The 17280-nt window shown below is 34.9% G+C and overlaps 2 protein-coding genes across 3 annotated transcripts; both read right to left on the minus strand.

Moving 5' to 3' along the window:
* Nucleotides 1–6680: 6680 nt before the first annotated feature.
* Nucleotides 6681–13094, minus strand: LOC149886980 (uncharacterized). Of its 2 annotated transcripts, XR_016453758.1 has the most exons (9): nt 12858–13094; nt 12622–12717; nt 12363–12522; nt 12228–12283; nt 11923–12095; nt 11665–11824; nt 11303–11458; nt 7355–7473; nt 6681–7012 (listed from the first exon to the last, which is right to left on the minus strand). XR_016453758.1 is itself a non-coding variant. In XM_090091776.1 (8 exons), exons 1-7 carry the CDS (start codon nt 13069–13071, stop codon nt 11349–11351), a joined length of 969 nt encoding a protein of 322 aa, XP_089947902.1. In that variant the 5' UTR covers nt 13072–13094; the 3' UTR covers nt 6685–7012; nt 11303–11348. The 2 variants fall into 2 exon arrangements, 1 of the variants encoding a protein (XP_089947902.1); XM_090091776.1 differs by lacking the exon at nt 7355–7473 and having other exon boundaries at nt 6685–7012.
* LOC149886981 (uncharacterized) lies at nt 13083–15836 on the minus strand. The gene is made up of 4 exons (XM_090091775.1): nt 15761–15836; nt 13603–15384; nt 13293–13367; nt 13083–13109 (listed from the first exon to the last, which is right to left on the minus strand). The coding sequence occupies exon 2, from the start codon at nt 15375–15377 to the stop codon at nt 14328–14330; it is 1050 nt and encodes a 349-aa protein (XP_089947901.1). The 5' UTR covers nt 15378–15384; nt 15761–15836; the 3' UTR covers nt 13083–13109; nt 13293–13367; nt 13603–14327.
* Nucleotides 15837–17280: the final 1444 nt, after the last annotated feature.

A 17280-nucleotide genomic window follows, 5' to 3' on the forward strand; every position in this document is an offset into this window, starting at 1 on the left:
AAACGTCGAAATTTGGGCCAAATGTGGCCAAATTCGAGGCTTTCACCGACTCCTCTTGGATCCCTTGGCCATATTTTGTTGTATTCTGTCAGGCTGAGCAAAAAAATGCCCAAGGGCATCAAGCAATTCAGTGGTAAGTACCGAAATTTGCGACAAATGCACAGAAATGCTTAGAATTTGCTTGTAATGTCAATTCTGTGATTATTTCGTCAAATTGGAGCCTTTCACCAAGATTTCTTGGAGCCTTTGGACATTTTCTGTTGTAACCTATCAGGCTGAGCACGAAAATGACAAAGACAATCAACAGAGAGGCTGGCAAGTACCGGATTTGGCGACAAAACCCCGTTTTTGGCTCAATTTCCATACAAAACGTCGAAATTTGGGCCAAATGTGGCCAAATTCGAGGCTTTCACCGACTCCTCTTGGATCCCTTGGCCATATTTTGTTGTATTCTGTCAGGCTGAGCAAAAAAATGCCCAAGGGCATCAAGCAATTCAGTGGTAAGTACCGAAATTTGCGACAAATGCACAGAAATGCTTAGAATTTGCTTGTAATGTCAATTCTGTGATTATTTCGTCAAATTGGAGCCTTTCACCAAGATTTCTTGGAGCCTTTGGACATTTTCTGTTGTAACCTATCAGGCTGAGCACGAAAATGACAAAGACAATCAACAGAGAGGCTGGCAAGTACCGGATTTGGCGACAAAACCCCGTTTTTGGCTCAATTTCCATACAAAACGTCGAAATTTGGGCCAAATGTGGCCAAATTCGAGGCTTTCACCGACTCCTCTTGGATCCCTTGGCCATATTTTGTTGTATTCTGTCAGGCTGAGCAAAAAAATGCCCAAGGGCATCAAGCAATTCAGTGGTAAGTACCGAAATTTGCGACAAATGCACAGAAATGCTTAGAATTTGCTTGTAATGTCAATTCTGTGATTATTTCGTCAAATTGGAGCCTTTCACCGAGATTTCTTGGAGCCTTTGGACATTTTCTGTTGTAACCTATCAGGCTGAGCACGAAAATGACAAAGACAATCAACAGAGAGGCTGGCAAGTACCGGATTTGGCGACAAAACCCCGTTTTTGGCTCAATTTCCATACAAAACGTCGAAATTTGGGCCAAATGTGGCCAAATTCGAGGCTTTCACCGACTCCTCTTGGATCCCTTGGCCATATTTTGTTGTATCCTGTCAGGCTGAGCACGAAAATGACAAAGACAATCAACAGAGAGGCTGGCAAGTACCGGATTTGGCGACAAAACCCCGTTTTTGGCTCAATTTCCATACAAAACGTCGAAATTTGGGCCAAATGTGGCCAAATTCGAGGCTTTCACCGACTCCTCTTGGATCCCTTGGCCATATTTTGTTGTATTCTGTCAGGCTGAGCAAAAAAATGCCCAAGGGCATCAAGCAATTCAGTGGTAAGTACCGAAATTTGCGACAAATGCACAGAAATGCTTAGAATTTGCTTGTAATGTCAATTCTGTGATTATTTCGTCAAATTGGAGCCTTTCACCGAGATTTCTTGGAGCCTTTGGACATTTTCTGTTGTAACCTATCAGGCTGAGCACGAAAATGACAAAGACAATCAACAGAGAGGCTGGCAAGTACCGGATTTGGCGACAAAACCCCGTTTTTGGCTCAATTTCCATACAAAACGTCGAAATTTGGGCCAAATGTGGCCAAATTCGAGGCTTTCACCGACTCCTCTTGGATCCCTTGGCCATATTTTGTTGTATCCTGTCAGGCTGAGCACGAAAATGACAAAGACAATCAACAGAGAGGCTGGCAAGTACCGGATTTGGCGACAAAACCCCGTTTTTGGCTCAATTTCCATACAAAACGTCGAAATTTGGGCCAAATGTGGCCAAATTCGAGGCTTTCACCGACTCCTCTTGGATCCCTTGGCCATATTTTGTTGTATTCTGTCAGGCTGAGCAAAAAAATGCCCAAGGGCATCAAGCAATTCAGTGGTAAGTACCGAAATTTGCGACAAATGCACAGAAATGCTTAGAATTTGCTTGTAATGTCAATTCTGTGATTATTTCGTCAAATTGGAGCCTTTCACCGAGATTTCTTGGAGCCTTTGGACATTTTCTGTTGTAACCTATCAGGCTGAGCACGAAAATGACAAAGACAATCAACAGAGAGGCTGGCAAGTACCGGATTTGGCGACAAAACCCCGTTTTTGGCTCAATTTCCATACAAAACGTCGAAATTTGGGCCAAATGTGGCCAAATTCGAGGCTTTCACCGACTCCTCTTGGATCCCTTGGCCATATTTTGTTGTATCCTGTCAGGCTGAGCACGAAAATGACAAAGACAATCAACAGAGAGGCTGGCAAGTACCGGATTTGGCGACAAAACCCCGTTTTTGGCTCAATTTCCATACAAAACGTCGAAATTTGGGCCAAATGTGGCCAAATTCGAGGCTTTCACCGACTCCTCTTGGATCCCTTGGCCATATTTTGTTGTATTCTGTCAGGCTGAGCAAAAAAATGCCCAAGGGCATCAAGCAATTCAGTGGTAAGTACCGAAATTTGCGACAAATGCACAGAAATGCTTAGAATTTGCTTGTAATGTCAATTCTGTGATTATTTCGTCAAATTGGAGCCTTTCACCGAGATTTCTTGGAGCCTTTGGACATTTTCTGTTGTAACCTATCAGGCTGAGCACGAAAATGACAAAGACAATCAACAGAGAGGCTGGCAAGTACCGGATTTGGCGACAAAACCCCGTTTTTGGCTCAATTTCCATACAAAACGTCGAAATTTGGGCCAAATGTGGCCAAATTCGAGGCTTTCACCGACTCCTCTTGGATCCCTTGGCCATATTTTGTTGTATTCTGTCAGGCTGAGCAAAAAAATGCCCAAGGGCATCAAGCAATTCAGTGGTAAGTACCGAAATTTGCGACAAATGCACAGAAATGCTTAGAATTTGCTTGTAATGTCAATTCTGTGATTATTTCGTCAAATTGGAGCCTTTCACCGAGATTTCTTGGAGCCTTTGGACATTTTCTGTTGTAACCTATCAGGCTGAGCACGAAAATGACAAAGACAATCAACAGAGAGGCTGGCAAGTACCGGATTTGGCGACAAAACCCCGTTTTTGGCTCAATTTCCATACAAAACGTCGAAATTTGGGCCAAATGTGGCCAAATTCGAGGCTTTCACCGACTCCTCTTGGATCCCTTGGCCATATTTTGTTGTATCCTGTCAGGCTGAGCACGAAAATGACAAAGACAATCAACAGAGAGGCTGGCAAGTACCGGATTTGGCGACAAAACCCCGTTTTTGGCTCAATTTCCATACAAAACGTCGAAATTTGGGCCAAATGTGGCCAAATTCGAGGCTTTCACCGACTCCTCTTGGATCCCTTGGCCATATTTTGTTGTATTCTGTCAGGCTGAGCAAAAAAATGCCCAAGGGCATCAAGCAATTCAGTGGTAAGTACCGAAATTTGCGACAAATGCACAGAAATGCTTAGAATTTGCTTGTAATGTCAATTCTGTGATTATTTCGTCAAATTGGAGCCTTTCACCGAGATTTCTTGGAGCCTTTGGACATTTTCTGTTGTAACCTATCAGGCTGAGCACGAAAATGACAAAGACAATCAACAGAGAGGCTGGCAAGTACCGGATTTGGCGACAAAACCCCGTTTTTGGCTCAATTTCCATACAAAACGTCGAAATTTGGGCCAAATGTGGCCAAATTCGAGGCTTTCACCGACTCCTCTTGGATCCCTTGGCCATATTTTGTTGTATCCTGTCAGGCTGAGCACGAAAATGACAAAGACAATCAACAGAGAGGCTGGCAAGTACCGGATTTGGCGACAAAACCCCGTTTTTGGCTCAATTTCCATACAAAACGTCGAAATTTGGGCCAAATGTGGCCAAATTCGAGGCTTTCACCGACTCCTCTTGGATCCCTTGGCCATATTTTGTTGTATTCTGTCAGGCTGAGCAAAAAAATGCCCAAGGGCATCAAGCAATTCAGTGGTAAGTACCGAAATTTGCGACAAATGCACAGAAATGCTTAGAATTTGCTTGTAATGTCAATTCTGTGATTATTTCGTCAAATTGGAGCCTTTCACCGAGATTTCTTGGAGCCTTTGGACATTTTCTGTTGTAACCTATCAGGCTGAGCACGAAAATGACAAAGACAATCAACAGAGAGGCTGGCAAGTACCGGATTTGGCGACAAAACCCCGTTTTTGGCTCAATTTCCATACAAAACGTCGAAATTTGGGCCAAATGTGGCCAAATTCGAGGCTTTCACCGACTCCTCTTGGATCCCTTGGCCATATTTTGTTGTATCCTGTCAGGCTGAGCACGAAAATGACAAAGACAATCAACAGAGAGGCTGGCAAGTACCGGATTTGGCGACAAAACCCCGTTTTTGGCTCAATTTCCATACAAAACGTCGAAATTTGGGCCAAATGTGGCCAAATTCGAGGCTTTCACCGACTCCTCTTGGATCCCTTGGCCATATTTTGTTGTATTCTGTCAGGCTGAGCAAAAAAATGCCCAAGGGCATCAAGCAATTCAGTGGTAAGTACCGAAATTTGCGACAAATGCACAGAAATGCTTAGAATTTGCTTGTAATGTCAATTCTGTGATTATTTCGTCAAATTGGAGCCTTTCACCGAGATTTCTTGGAGCCTTTGGACATTTTCTGTTGTAACCTATCAGGCTGAGCACGAAAATGACAAAGACAATCAACAGAGAGGCTGGCAAGTACCGGATTTGGCGACAAAACCCCGTTTTTGGCTCAATTTCCATACAAAACGTCGAAATTTGGGCCAAATGTGGCCAAATTCGAGGCTTTCACCGACTCCTCTTGGATCCCTTGGCCATATTTTGTTGTATCCTGTCAGGCTGAGCACGAAAATGACAAAGACAATCAACAGAGAGGCTGGCAAGTACCGGATTTGGCGACAAAACCCCGTTTTTGGCTCAATTTCCATACAAAACGTCGAAATTTGGGCCAAATGTGGCCAAATTCGAGGCTTTCACCGACTCCTCTTGGATCCCTTGGCCATATTTTGTTGTATTCTGTCAGGCTGAGCAAAAAAATGCCCAAGGGCATCAAGCAATTCAGTGGTAAGTACCGAAATTTGCGACAAATGCACAGAAATGCTTAGAATTTGCTTGTAATGTCAATTCTGTGATTATTTCGTCAAATTGGAGCCTTTCACCGAGATTTCTTGGAGCCTTTGGACATTTTCTGTTGTAACCTATCAGGCTGAGCACGAAAATGACAAAGACAATCAACAGAGAGGCTGGCAAGTACCGGATTTGGCGACAAAACCCCGTTTTTGGCTCAATTTCCATACAAAACGTCGAAATTTGGGCCAAATGTGGCCAAATTCGAGGCTTTCACCGACTCCTCTTGGATCCCTTGGCCATATTTTGTTGTATCCTGTCAGGCTGAGCACGAAAATGACAAAGACAATCAACAGAGAGGCTGGCAAGTACCGGATTTGGCGACAAAACCCCGTTTTTGGCTCAATTTCCATACAAAACGTCGAAATTTGGGCCAAATGTGGCCAAATTCGAGGCTTTCACCGACTCCTCTTGGATCCCTTGGCCATATTTTGTTGTATTCTGTCAGGCTGAGCAAAAAAATGCCCAAGGGCATCAAGCAATTCAGTGGTAAGTACCGAAATTTGCGACAAATGCACAGAAATGCTTAGAATTTGCTTGTAATGTCAATTCTGTGATTATTTCGTCAAATTGGAGCCTTTCACCGAGATTTCTTGGAGCCTTTGGACATTTTCTGTTGTAACCTATCAGGCTGAGCACGAAAATGACAAAGACAATCAACAGAGAGGCTGGCAAGTACCGGATTTGGCGACAAAACCCCGTTTTTGGCTCAATTTCCATACAAAACGTCGAAATTTGGGCCAAATGTGGCCAAATTCGAGGCTTTCACCGACTCCTCTTGGATCCCTTGGCCATATTTTGTTGTATCCTGTCAGGCTGAGCACGAAAATGACAAAGACAATCAACAGAGAGGCTGGCAAGTACCGGATTTGGCGACAAAACCCCGTTTTTGGCTCAATTTCCATACAAAACGTCGAAATTTGGGCCAAATGTGGCCAAATTCGAGGCTTTCACCGACTCCTCTTGGATCCCTTGGCCATATTTTGTTGTATTCTGTCAGGCTGAGCAAAAAAATGCCCAAGGGCATCCCAGCCGGCACAAAGACGTTTAATAGATGTTTTTAATAGGCATATTTTTGGTTTTGAAATCGTCTCCGTAGACGTCTAAAACGTGAGACGATAAGACGCTTACGTAAAGCTTTCTTAAAGAGGTCTTGATATTGCGTCTTTTAGAGCTCTTTTTCTTAGCTTGCCTGTAACCTTTTTCTTTATGATCTCTTTTCATAACTATTATTAACTCAATATTACGGAAAGGAATTTTATAATAAATTTTATAATTAAATGTCCTTCAATAATATCAAGTTAATAATAGTTAATGCATAGGAATATTTCATAAAATACATTCTTTGTGAATGTTATCATCTATTTGGAAAATAATAGTAAAACGCATATTTATTCATGTCATACATATTTATTTTTCAAATGCAAATAGTTTACAACCGTAATACATACTAAAATTCAAAGAGAAATGTGTTATTTTAACTATTCATTATTAGTAGAAAAATAGGACTAACACGGAACTTTATTTGTTCTTATATCAGTTAGATTATAGAGTTTCTTAAATAAAACTTTTAAATGGAAATGCAAAAGCACAAATATCAAGCATACTTATTTAAAACATTAACAAGAAATATTACTTCTATCCTACAAATACAGTGGCTGAAAAATATAAGTACGAATTGTTAAAATTTTAGGAGTTTCTACTTGTTCGAACCACATTCGTATTAAACTCCTCAAAGTAATGCGTTCAAATACAGTTCATAACATCTTTTTGGATTGATAAATTCTTTAGCTTAACTAATGCTCGAACGTGCAATAACGACTCTTTTAATAACGGAAACTTTTACAGCATCTGCAAAAATACGTAAACATTTTTAGTAAGTAAGAACAATTCAAACCTATAATAAAAAAAAAACTAAACAACTATATTTAAAGATAGTTAATAGTTACAAGATTGAATAATAAAAAGCATTTTTAAACACAATAAAAACACCCAACAACAACAACACTAATACAAAGAATTTAAAAAGTTTAACAAAAGCAATAAACAATAAAAGTAATAATCAATTACAAAAATGATAAGGGATAAAAGGAATTTTTTATTATAACAACATTAACTTAAAAGTGTAACAAAGATAATAAACAGCAACAATAGTTAAAGTTGTTGCAAAATATAATAGAAATCTTAACTAACCTCATCAACAACAACAGCAACAGCAACAACAACAACCACAACACCAACAATCATAACAACAACAACAACAACAACAACCACAGCAATAACAACAACAACAACTACAATAAAAACCCTGCCTGAAAAAAAAAAAAAAACATAAAAGAAAATAAATAAATAAATGAAGTTTTAAAAACTGAAACAGATTATGAAAATAATACAGAAGAAAAACTAAAAATTATAGAGAAAAATTTAAAGCTTGATGAAATTATTAACAATAATAAAAGATAAATGGTAAAAAAAAAAAGTTAAAACAATAATAATGATAACAAAAAAATGTAAGAATGTTGTGGATCTCGTGTCCATAGAATGAAAATAAATGTATCTTTCCAGCCTTACATGAAGGCAGAGATGGAGGAGAGGGATTAATCTGGATGAGAGGGATTATTGATTTGATTTAGGAGTTGAGACTAGCATCTAGGTGATTGAAAAAAAAAAAAAAAAAAAAAAAGCATAGCACTTGCCTATGTGAATAAAGGAACAGAAATTTTAAAAAAATGACACTTTAAAAACTTAAACAGATGATGAAAATAATATAGAAGAACAACTAAAAAAAAAAAATTTAAGCTTGATAAAAACATTAGCAATGAGAAGTGATAAGTAATAAAAGATAGAAAACAAAAAAACAAAAAAACTTTAAGATAAAACAATAATTAAGATAATAAAAAAGTGTCAGAATGTTGTGGATCTTGCTCCATAGGAGAAAAATAAATGTATCATTCTGGCCTCATTTTTGGCAAGGAGGCAGGGGAGGAGGAGAGAGGATAATCTGGATGAAAGGGATTGTTGATTTGAATGAGGAGTTGAAAACAGCGCTTTGTTGCTACAAAAATAAAAAAATTGCAGCAGCTCTATGTATTAACAAAATAACGGAACAATCAAGTGTAGCTTATAAATATAAATCAAAACTATACAAATATAATTAAACTAACAAACAACAGCAACTATAAATAATAGCAAGAGCTTTAAAATGTGATAAAAGTAATAAACAATAATAATTATCACAAAAAAGCATCATAAAAATGATAAACAATGACAATAATAAACAGCAAGAAAGGTTTTTACAATAAAAAAAAAATCTCAAATATTAGCAATATAAAGTAGTCAAAATTTATTTTTAAATTCAATAAGAGTTATTAAAGAGTAAATACAATAAGCAATAAATATTAAAAAAACATAGAAATATAATAAAAAGAACAACAACAATAATTAATAAAGAAGTAGTTAAAAAAAACTTTAAAACTTAACAATAATGATTAAAAACAAAAACATTAATACAAAGATTTTAAAATTATATCAAAAGCAATAAAAAATGAAGTTAACAAGCAATAGCAATAATAAGTAAGAAAAAGAACTTAAAAATATAAACTAGTTAATTTTAAAATGTGATAAAAATACCAAACAATAACAATTATAAACAAAACTTAACTTCTTTGAGAGTACAGATAATAAATAACAACAACAACTACACAAGAAAATAAAATTGCAACAAAAGCAATAAACAATTAAAACAATAAACAATAGCAAATGAAGTGCTGCCAGCAAAAACTCCTTAAGTCCATTAAAAAAACAAAAACAAAAAACAAAAAACAGAGATAACTATGTCACTTCAATAATGAACTAATAAACTTTCATGTGTACCAGCTATTTTGAACAAAAAAAATATCTGAGCTGCATAAAAAATAGAATCAATTTCAATAAGGGATTTTACAAGTGACAAATAGATCTAATATTTTTGCCGAATACAAACAAGCTATCATGGCATCCAAAAGAAGAAAAAGAGTTGAAGAAAACTGGTGCAGAAATACAAATAAAAAGATAAAAAAAAAATGTGAAGAAAATCTGTTCTACAATTATAATGATTAACAGTTATTATAATGGAAACTCTTAATTGGTAAAAGGAACAATACTACTGTATTAATAAGTTTAAACAAAGGATCAACACTTGTGATAATTGTAGCATGCTATTGATTAATCTTTCATTATTAATCTTTAGTGTTTGTAATGCCTATACATTTGTTTTGTTGAAGTTGTAACTACCATTAGCAGTCATTATAACTATATGATATTTCATGGTATTATTGTTTATTTTATTAAATTACAAACTATTTCATCCCTTACTTGAAATATGTTTAATAAAATAAATATGTAAAATAAAAAAGATTAACATTTTAGCATAGAAATACTATTTACTGTTTAATTTACTTATAGATACATTACAAATGACTTTAACTTAAGTAAATAAGTAAAATATAATAGTTCATAGATATATAATAAAATTTCAATTTAGGAATTCAGTTTGTTCATCTATTTTTAAGGACATATTTTCAATTAAAAAAATATTGAATGTATGTTTACATGTAATGATTATAAAACTAAAGTAATATTTTAAGTTACCTCAAAGAAATCATTAATTAATAATGTTTCAGTTTAGTCTAGTCTAGCTTTTTAAATTTAGTCTCTAAGTTGTAATAAAGTTGCATTTTAAATTCTTTTTAATGTATAAGTTAATAGCAAATTTGTTATAAATTAATGATAACTTTATCAAATTTATATTTAGATTACTCTTTTTAAAGCTAACTTTTGAAAGGAGGTATACTTCTAGCAAAAAACTTCACACTCCAACATGATATGCATATCTGAAAAGCACAGGTTTTCTATGATGAAACAAAAAAATATGAGTTGGACAAACAAGTCTTGTATTATGTACGAATTATCAAAAAGTAACAGCAGTCTTGTATTATGTACGAATTATCAAAAAGTAACTAACTACAAGTAAGCAACTAATGTTAGTGGAGTATATTACAAAAGACACATGGGTACACAATTTTGGTATCATTAACCTTGTTTCTCTTTAAAAACAACCTTCTATTGTAATGTAGAAAATGCTGCAGATAAAGGACCCAATGAAGTAATAACATTTTTAGATGATTATATTAAAGAAAACAAGAATGATAGAAACGAGAAGATAACTCTGTTTGCCTAGAAGTGCTACAGTCAAAACAAAATATATCTTTTGTATTGTTTGGTTAACCTTTGTACAATGGAGCTTTTCAAAGAATAATAATTAATTACCCTATTTCATAACACTTATTAACTGATGCTTTGCAAGAATTGAAAAAAGAAGAAAAAATTGGAGAAATAAGCAAACCATATGAATGGGTTAATATAATGAAATCTTGTAACAAAAAGAATCCATGCAAAGTTATCCTTGTTTTGTTCTTTAAAAATAAACTGTGAGATATTTTCTTTTTTCTTTTTAATTCAACATTTTGAAAGTTTTAATACTTAAAATATAGAAATGATATTTTGGTGCTTATCCTTTCTTTTTTTTGAACCGAAGAATATTTGAAAAAACATATTTGTTTAATAATTTATTTTTGAAAATAAACAATCAATACTATTGGTTCTTGCAACGAAATTCTGCATATTAAAAAATGCATGATGGATTTTATAGTTATTAAATTCATCAACCATTTATTTTATATATTTAAACAATAAAATTGAAGTTATTTTCTCTTTTTATATCTTTTTTACTATCTTTAGAAAAACAAAACAGACTTGTGAATTTCTTGACAAGAAAGTTTAAAAAATAAACAAAGCAGTGAACTTATTTTAGTTTATTACAAGTAATCTTAAAATGGTTACATCTCAAAATGAAAATAGTGTGACTAATGCAGTTTGTGCAGGCAGCATTTCAATTATAAATACAAAAAAGAGTTTAAAAATAAACAGTAAAAATGATAAACAATTAAAAAAAAATCCAATAATAAAAAAAACAAAATTAAAAGCAATTTTAAAAGAACAACTAATTCAGTTCATTATTTCTTTGGTAAAAACATTACAAACTATGCATGGCATTAGCTACCATTTCAGTTGTTTCTTAGTCTTAAATAAAAGTATAATTACCAATTACAATTCTCCCAACATCAGACCGTTGATCGGAGTAAACCTTTTATTGGTTTTTTGTACCATCTTTTCGACCTGGCGCATTCTTTAGCTTAACCATTACACGTTCTCTCATACTGGACTCTTTCATAGCAGGAAATGTTATTTTCACAGCATCTTTAAGTAAATTAGATAAACAATTAAAGAAAGCAAAATATCTAAACTAGTTTCAGTTCCTCTTAACTTCTGTAAAGAATTTACCCACAAAATACTGCATTAGCTAATTTTCTAGATGTTTCTCACAAACACACACACACACACACACACACACACACACACACACACACACACACACACACACACACACACAAAAGCATATTTACCAATTACAACTCTCCATAACCCAGACTTTTCTAATGCTAACTTTCCGCCACTCCCTTTCATGTTCATTTTACATTGCAGTTTCACAGAAAACATTCTGTCAATGATTTTTGAAGTTGCATCTTTGACATCTACACCCCCAATTTGAGAGAGCTGTTCTACCTGTATACAAAGACCAACTGCAAATTAGGAACTATCTTTAAAAAAAAAGTAGATTTTCTGTCCAATAATTGTTAAAAAAACAACAGTGGTGAAATTACCAAATTTTTTCTGTAGTTTTCATCCTTCAGTTGCTCTTCTACTGTCTCAAACTCTTCTATGCTCAAAAGAGCTGAGATTTGTTTGGTGTCATTATGGACAGCTCTCCTTTCGCGTAGCTCATTCATGAATACTGCAATCTCTCCCAAATTGTTAAGAACAGCTTTTTGAAACTCTGTTAGAATAAATTGAAAAATATTGAGTAGAAGTCACCTGAACAGAACATGTTCCAAACAATTCTTTATTGCAACTCTCAAGCTCAATCATATTTAAAATAAACCGCTTTAGTCAAAACAATTTTCCTTACGTGCAGTTTCAAGAGGAAAACCTTGGGAGGAGCTGCATGCAACAGGTTGAGGTGTCCTTAACATGAAATAAAATATCACATCACTGCATTGTTTAATCATGCAGAGTTCAATGTGATAAAACTCAGTTAAATTACCTGTTGGTCACAGGGGATCTAGACCGAGAGCGTGTTGCTTCTCTGAAACTTTGCGATGATTGACTGACTTTTGAGGACGAAGGGACAAAAGAAGATGGTGGAGTTGGAAATGCTGTTAATTTGGTTTTGTGAGGAGCAGAAGCTGGTATCAATGGAATGTCTGAAAAAAACAAACAAAAAAACCATTTATTTGTATTAAATGACATGCATTTGATGTAAACCTATTATAAAAAATCCAACAAAGGGTGCAGTTTCTAACCTGATGTTTCATTTGAGGTCAATGTATTGTCAACAACAAAACCATGCTCATCTTCTGAAGCAGACAAGTCTGATAGTTTACACACTTCAATGTCATCTTTAACAAAAGTAGACATTTACTTTTTTAAAAAAAAAACAAAAACAAAAAAAAATAACAAACACATAGCTGATTTAAAATCTTACTCACACAAATACAATAAAAGTAATAGCAACTTGAAAAAATGAAAAAAGACCTACCATCCTCACATTTCATTTTTATAAGTCTAAACTGCTTCCAGTGTGAACTTGGTGAAAGATTGTATCTCTCAGCCCGTAATACATCTACACCACTTGGCCAATAAACAACCTTTTTTTCTGTATCAATCCATTTTCTTAAAACTACTCCTATTTCTGTTTTGCTCTTCTCTTGCCATACTGCACAAGCCCACTTTTTCATTGGTACTGGTTCCATCTTTCGTCAAACCTTTTTACTAAGTATTGTTAATCAATCTAAAGAAAACAATTTTAAGATGAGAACAGCTCCAAACAAAGGACAATATTAAATTGATTATTATGATCACAAGTAATGCAACTGTTAATGTAATTCAGAAATACTATAAATCTATTCTAAAACATTTTTGAAATACTAAAATGATCAATAAACTGTTGTTATGAAAAACATTTCAATGTAACCTAATTCTTAAATTCCCATATTGAAGAAGAATAAAAATTGAGCAAGTTGAAATTGGTTAAGGATGTTGCATTGTGCTAAAATAAGCAAATTGATTTTGAAAAACTTTAATTCTGCAGTTAAAAACTAAATAAAAAAAAAAAAAAACTAAACTAATAAAAAACAAAGAAAACTAAACAAATAAAAAACAAACAAAGTAACAACAACAACTAATGCACAAAAAAAAAATTATTTTTGCTCTGATTCATGCAAAAGAGGAAAATATACAAAACCATTATTGAAAGGCAATACTGAAACCTTCTTTACTCTTACAAGTTCAGTCTTGAGAACCAGAACCCTTTTGGATGTAAATGCCACTTCGTCAAACTTCTCAACAAAACCAATGTCAAAGACTTTAGAATCCACTGGGCTGGTATAAAAGCTTTTAGTATATTTCACCTTTAAACGATTGCACAAGTAGTTATCATCTGCAAGATTTTCAACAATCACAAAAAAATAGTTCTGATGTAGAAAACATGAATCTCGAAAACTTACAGACAGGTTTGTACGCTTTGAAGTTTTAAATACAGTTCTGACATTTTGCAATTCAAACTGACGCTTTGCAACTTGTGATATTGGGTTGTTGCAGTTTCGAACTTGTTTCTTCAATGTTTGCAGAAAATTTTCAAAAGGGAAAGCGGACATTTCATTGAGTGAACAGTCTTGATTTTCAACATCGTCTGAGAGATGAACCAAACTGTGAATGTTATAAACCACAAAGGTTTCACCATAAAAAGTTGCAGCGTTTTCTACAAAACAGTTAAGCAAGTCCCTAGCATAAGATAAGTAATGACGCCTGAACTCACTATTAGAACTCAACAAAATAGAAATAGAAACATGCAGCAAAAGAAAATGTTGATACATGTCGCTTTGAAGCACAGCTTTCAACACCAGAGGACCAGTATAAAGTAAAAACTGCCTGAATTCTGTGGCTTTCCATCTGTCTAGCTCAGACAATGAACGTGGTTGGCGAGCAAAGTCAGAAGGTAACTTGCCATTTAAAGATAACGATGTCTGTTAGAAACATCGCTTATTAAAAAGTTTGACAGCCTGCATACTCTTGGACCCTGAACTAAAAAAGTCAAAATTCTTTTTGTTGCTCCTAGACAAACTAAATGCATGTAATCTAAAACAAAGTCATTGATCAAAGATGCACCTAAACTTGAGAGAGGGGATACACCAACTTGATGACCATTTAAATACAACAGCTGATCAAAACAAGCATTAGACCTTAACAGATATGAACTTTGGGGCTTGAACACCACGCGATGAGCAACATACTCACCAACAATCTCACAACGCTCACAAGCGTGCTTTGAGGTGTGTCCAACAACTTGTTTCAAAAATGCTCTAGCTGGAGCATCACAGATAAAAACACCAAGACCAAACTTTAAGTTTGTTTTGTTGAAGGTTATACCAGCTACACAGAGGTGCTTGACTTCTAGAACAAAGTCCTTCAAAAAATCATCTACAGGATGGGGCTTAGATTTCCCACAGTATAGTGCAACAATGAAAACATTAGAGTGAAACATGCCCAAAACAGGCCACATTTGTACAAGCGATGATTTAAACAAAGGCAAACCGTCTATGCTGACATTTAACTTAATCTCAGTAACATCAATCACATCCATTTCTTTTAAACGTTGAATCAAACCTTCCTGAATTCCAAAGTAAGTATAGGAGCCACCGCAGATTTCTTGAGTACAGATTCGTCTGGGAGTCTTTAACAACGTTCTAGCATCCTTTTGTAAATGCTCATAACCATGTCTATTGAGAACTGAAAGCAGATCATTGAAGGACTCACGAGATACATTGTGCTTAACTGCCCACCTAGCTAATTCGATGTTTAGAGGTGATGTCTTCGATCGATCAGCACTGCTAACATCGCTAACAATTTCGCTGCAAGCTAAAACGTCATCAACGTGAAGATCATGTTTGTCTGGTACTGCAACATCACCACTAGAAGGTTCAGTCGAAGTTAGCATCTTGGTAATCTCGGACTGGATTCTCCTATACTTTTTACTGTATACTCTTGCTCTTTCGTTCATTTCAGCGCTATAAACATAACGATGATAGTAAAAGTAAAAAAACAACAACAAACAAACAGACTTGTATCAAAATCTTGTATACATTGCGTCCGCAAGGCAAACTTTAAACTTACAAAAAAGCCGGGGAGGAAGAGATGGTAAAAGCTCTAGACCTGCAGAAGGCATTCTTATTCGTTATATTTAAAAACTCTCTTTCATTAAATACGCAACACAACATTACCGAATCATTTTCATAAAATAAACACGAACATCATGAGAAAATTGATAAACCGTAAATAACATAAATTTTGCAAAGAGATGCCAGCATGTCTAATAACAATTTTGTCCCCCGGTCATTCAAGCTAGCTAAAGCAACTCTGTAAAACAGCCAAACAAAAACTTACTCAAAAAAGCAAAACAAAAAAATTACACAGTTTCCTCCTGATACTTGCAGATTTTGAAACTTTTTTTCATTCAAGACTAAAAAAAAACAACAACTATATAAGAAACCGGGGAGGGAGAAGGCAAAAGCTCAAGATCTGCAGGAAGCATTCTTATTTATCAACTTTAAAAATTCTATCTTATTAAATAGTAACACAACATTTCCAAATCGCCTTCATAAAACAAACACAAACACCGTGAGAAAATCGATAAAACGTAAAAAAATAAAATTTTGCAAAGTAAAACTAGCACGTCAAAGAAAATTATTGTCCCCCGGTTATTCAAGCTAGCTAAAGTAACTCTGTAAAACAGCCAAACAACTCGAAAAATCAAAACAAAAACTTACTCAGTTTACTCCTGGCATTTGCAGATTTTGAAACTTGTATCACAGAAGCCCTTTTTATGTCTATTTTCAAAACCTATTAACGTAGGTGTATTTCCCATAATTGGCTCATTAGGACAAACCTCTTGTGGGAGGATAGACATTTGTGGCAGAGGCGAACTTCCAAGCTCATTGTTTGCCTTAACCAATAACACACCAGGAAACGGCCCACGTGAATGTACCAATTTCATTCTATAGACGCTGGATCCGCACAAACCTAGCAATTTTCGACATTCACGTGACCAAAGGGGAGGGGGTTTTATCTTGCAAAAATTTTACTATCTCTCTCTCTCTTTCTTTACCCCTCTCGCTCCCCCTCACCCCTCTTACTACAGGCCTATTCGTCGTGCAACTGGAATTTTTTGTGCAGGCCTATTTTTTTACGGTTGTAGACAATTATTTGTTTAGATTTGTTTTAAAAGAGAAAATGCAATGTTGTTTATGACATGTTGTGAATTGCTGTTGCATGATGTAATGCAAACGAACTTGGATAGTTTTAGCGTGGAGTTTTAGAATTCGTTTAAAGCAAGTGATATACATATATTTTTAATTTCAGATGAAGTTTTTATATCGTGCCAAAAAAACTGTTGTGTGTATGCCTGTCACAATAATGATCAAAATGAACAAAATAGATGTATCGAGTGAAGCTAGTAAAGTGTATCAGTGCATCATATTTTAAATTACAATGTTGAGCGTGAAAAACGGATAAAAGCCATTCCAATCTCTAATTCAGTTGTTAACAGTAGCACTGTTATCTGTGAGTTACACTGGCCTCCAAAATTTGAAACAGTTACAGTATGTGGAGGAAAAAATCGACCAAAAAAAGCTCCATTTCCTTGGCTGGGAGTACCCTTATCTCAGATTCCAACTGCTGGTCCAACTCAAAGAACTAACATAATATCTTTAAGTGGCATTAGAAATACATAATATGATGAGTGTATGAAAATCTTCACTTTGAGACATTTCATAATGGAGTTAAGCGTAATGTTTCTATTTTAACAATCAATCTAATGATAACTGTTGAAACCTGGTCAAAGTTTGATAAGATACTTGACTTTTATGTTCCTTGAAAATGGACAATAAAAAAAAAAAAGGTAATTT

This window comes from Hydra viridissima, unplaced genomic scaffold (genome assembly GCF_058129835.1).
Source record: "Hydra viridissima isolate aposymbiotic clone 2 unplaced genomic scaffold, HvirCarnegie_v1 scaffold_6, whole genome shotgun sequence".
Lineage (NCBI taxonomy): Eukaryota > Metazoa > Cnidaria > Hydrozoa > Anthoathecata > Hydridae > Hydra > Hydra viridissima.

Excerpts from the sequence above, each read along its gene's own strand:
- LOC149886981 (XM_090091775.1), bottom strand. The coding sequence starts at position 15,377 with ATGAACGAAAGAGCAAGAGTATACAGTAAAAAGTATAGGAGAATCCAG.
- LOC149886980 (XM_090091776.1), bottom strand. The coding sequence starts at position 13,071 with ATGGAACCAGTACCAATGAAAAAGTGGGCTTGTGCAGTATGGCAAGAG. Across the intron at positions 12,718-12,857 it reads AAAAATGAAATGTGAGGATG|ATGACATTGAAGTGTGTAAA; the intron begins GTAGGTCTTTTT and ends CTTTTGTTAAAG. Across the intron at positions 11,459-11,664 it reads GTTATGGAGAGTTGTAATTG|ATGCTGTGAAAATAACATTT; the intron begins GTAAATATGCTT and ends ATTTACTTAAAG.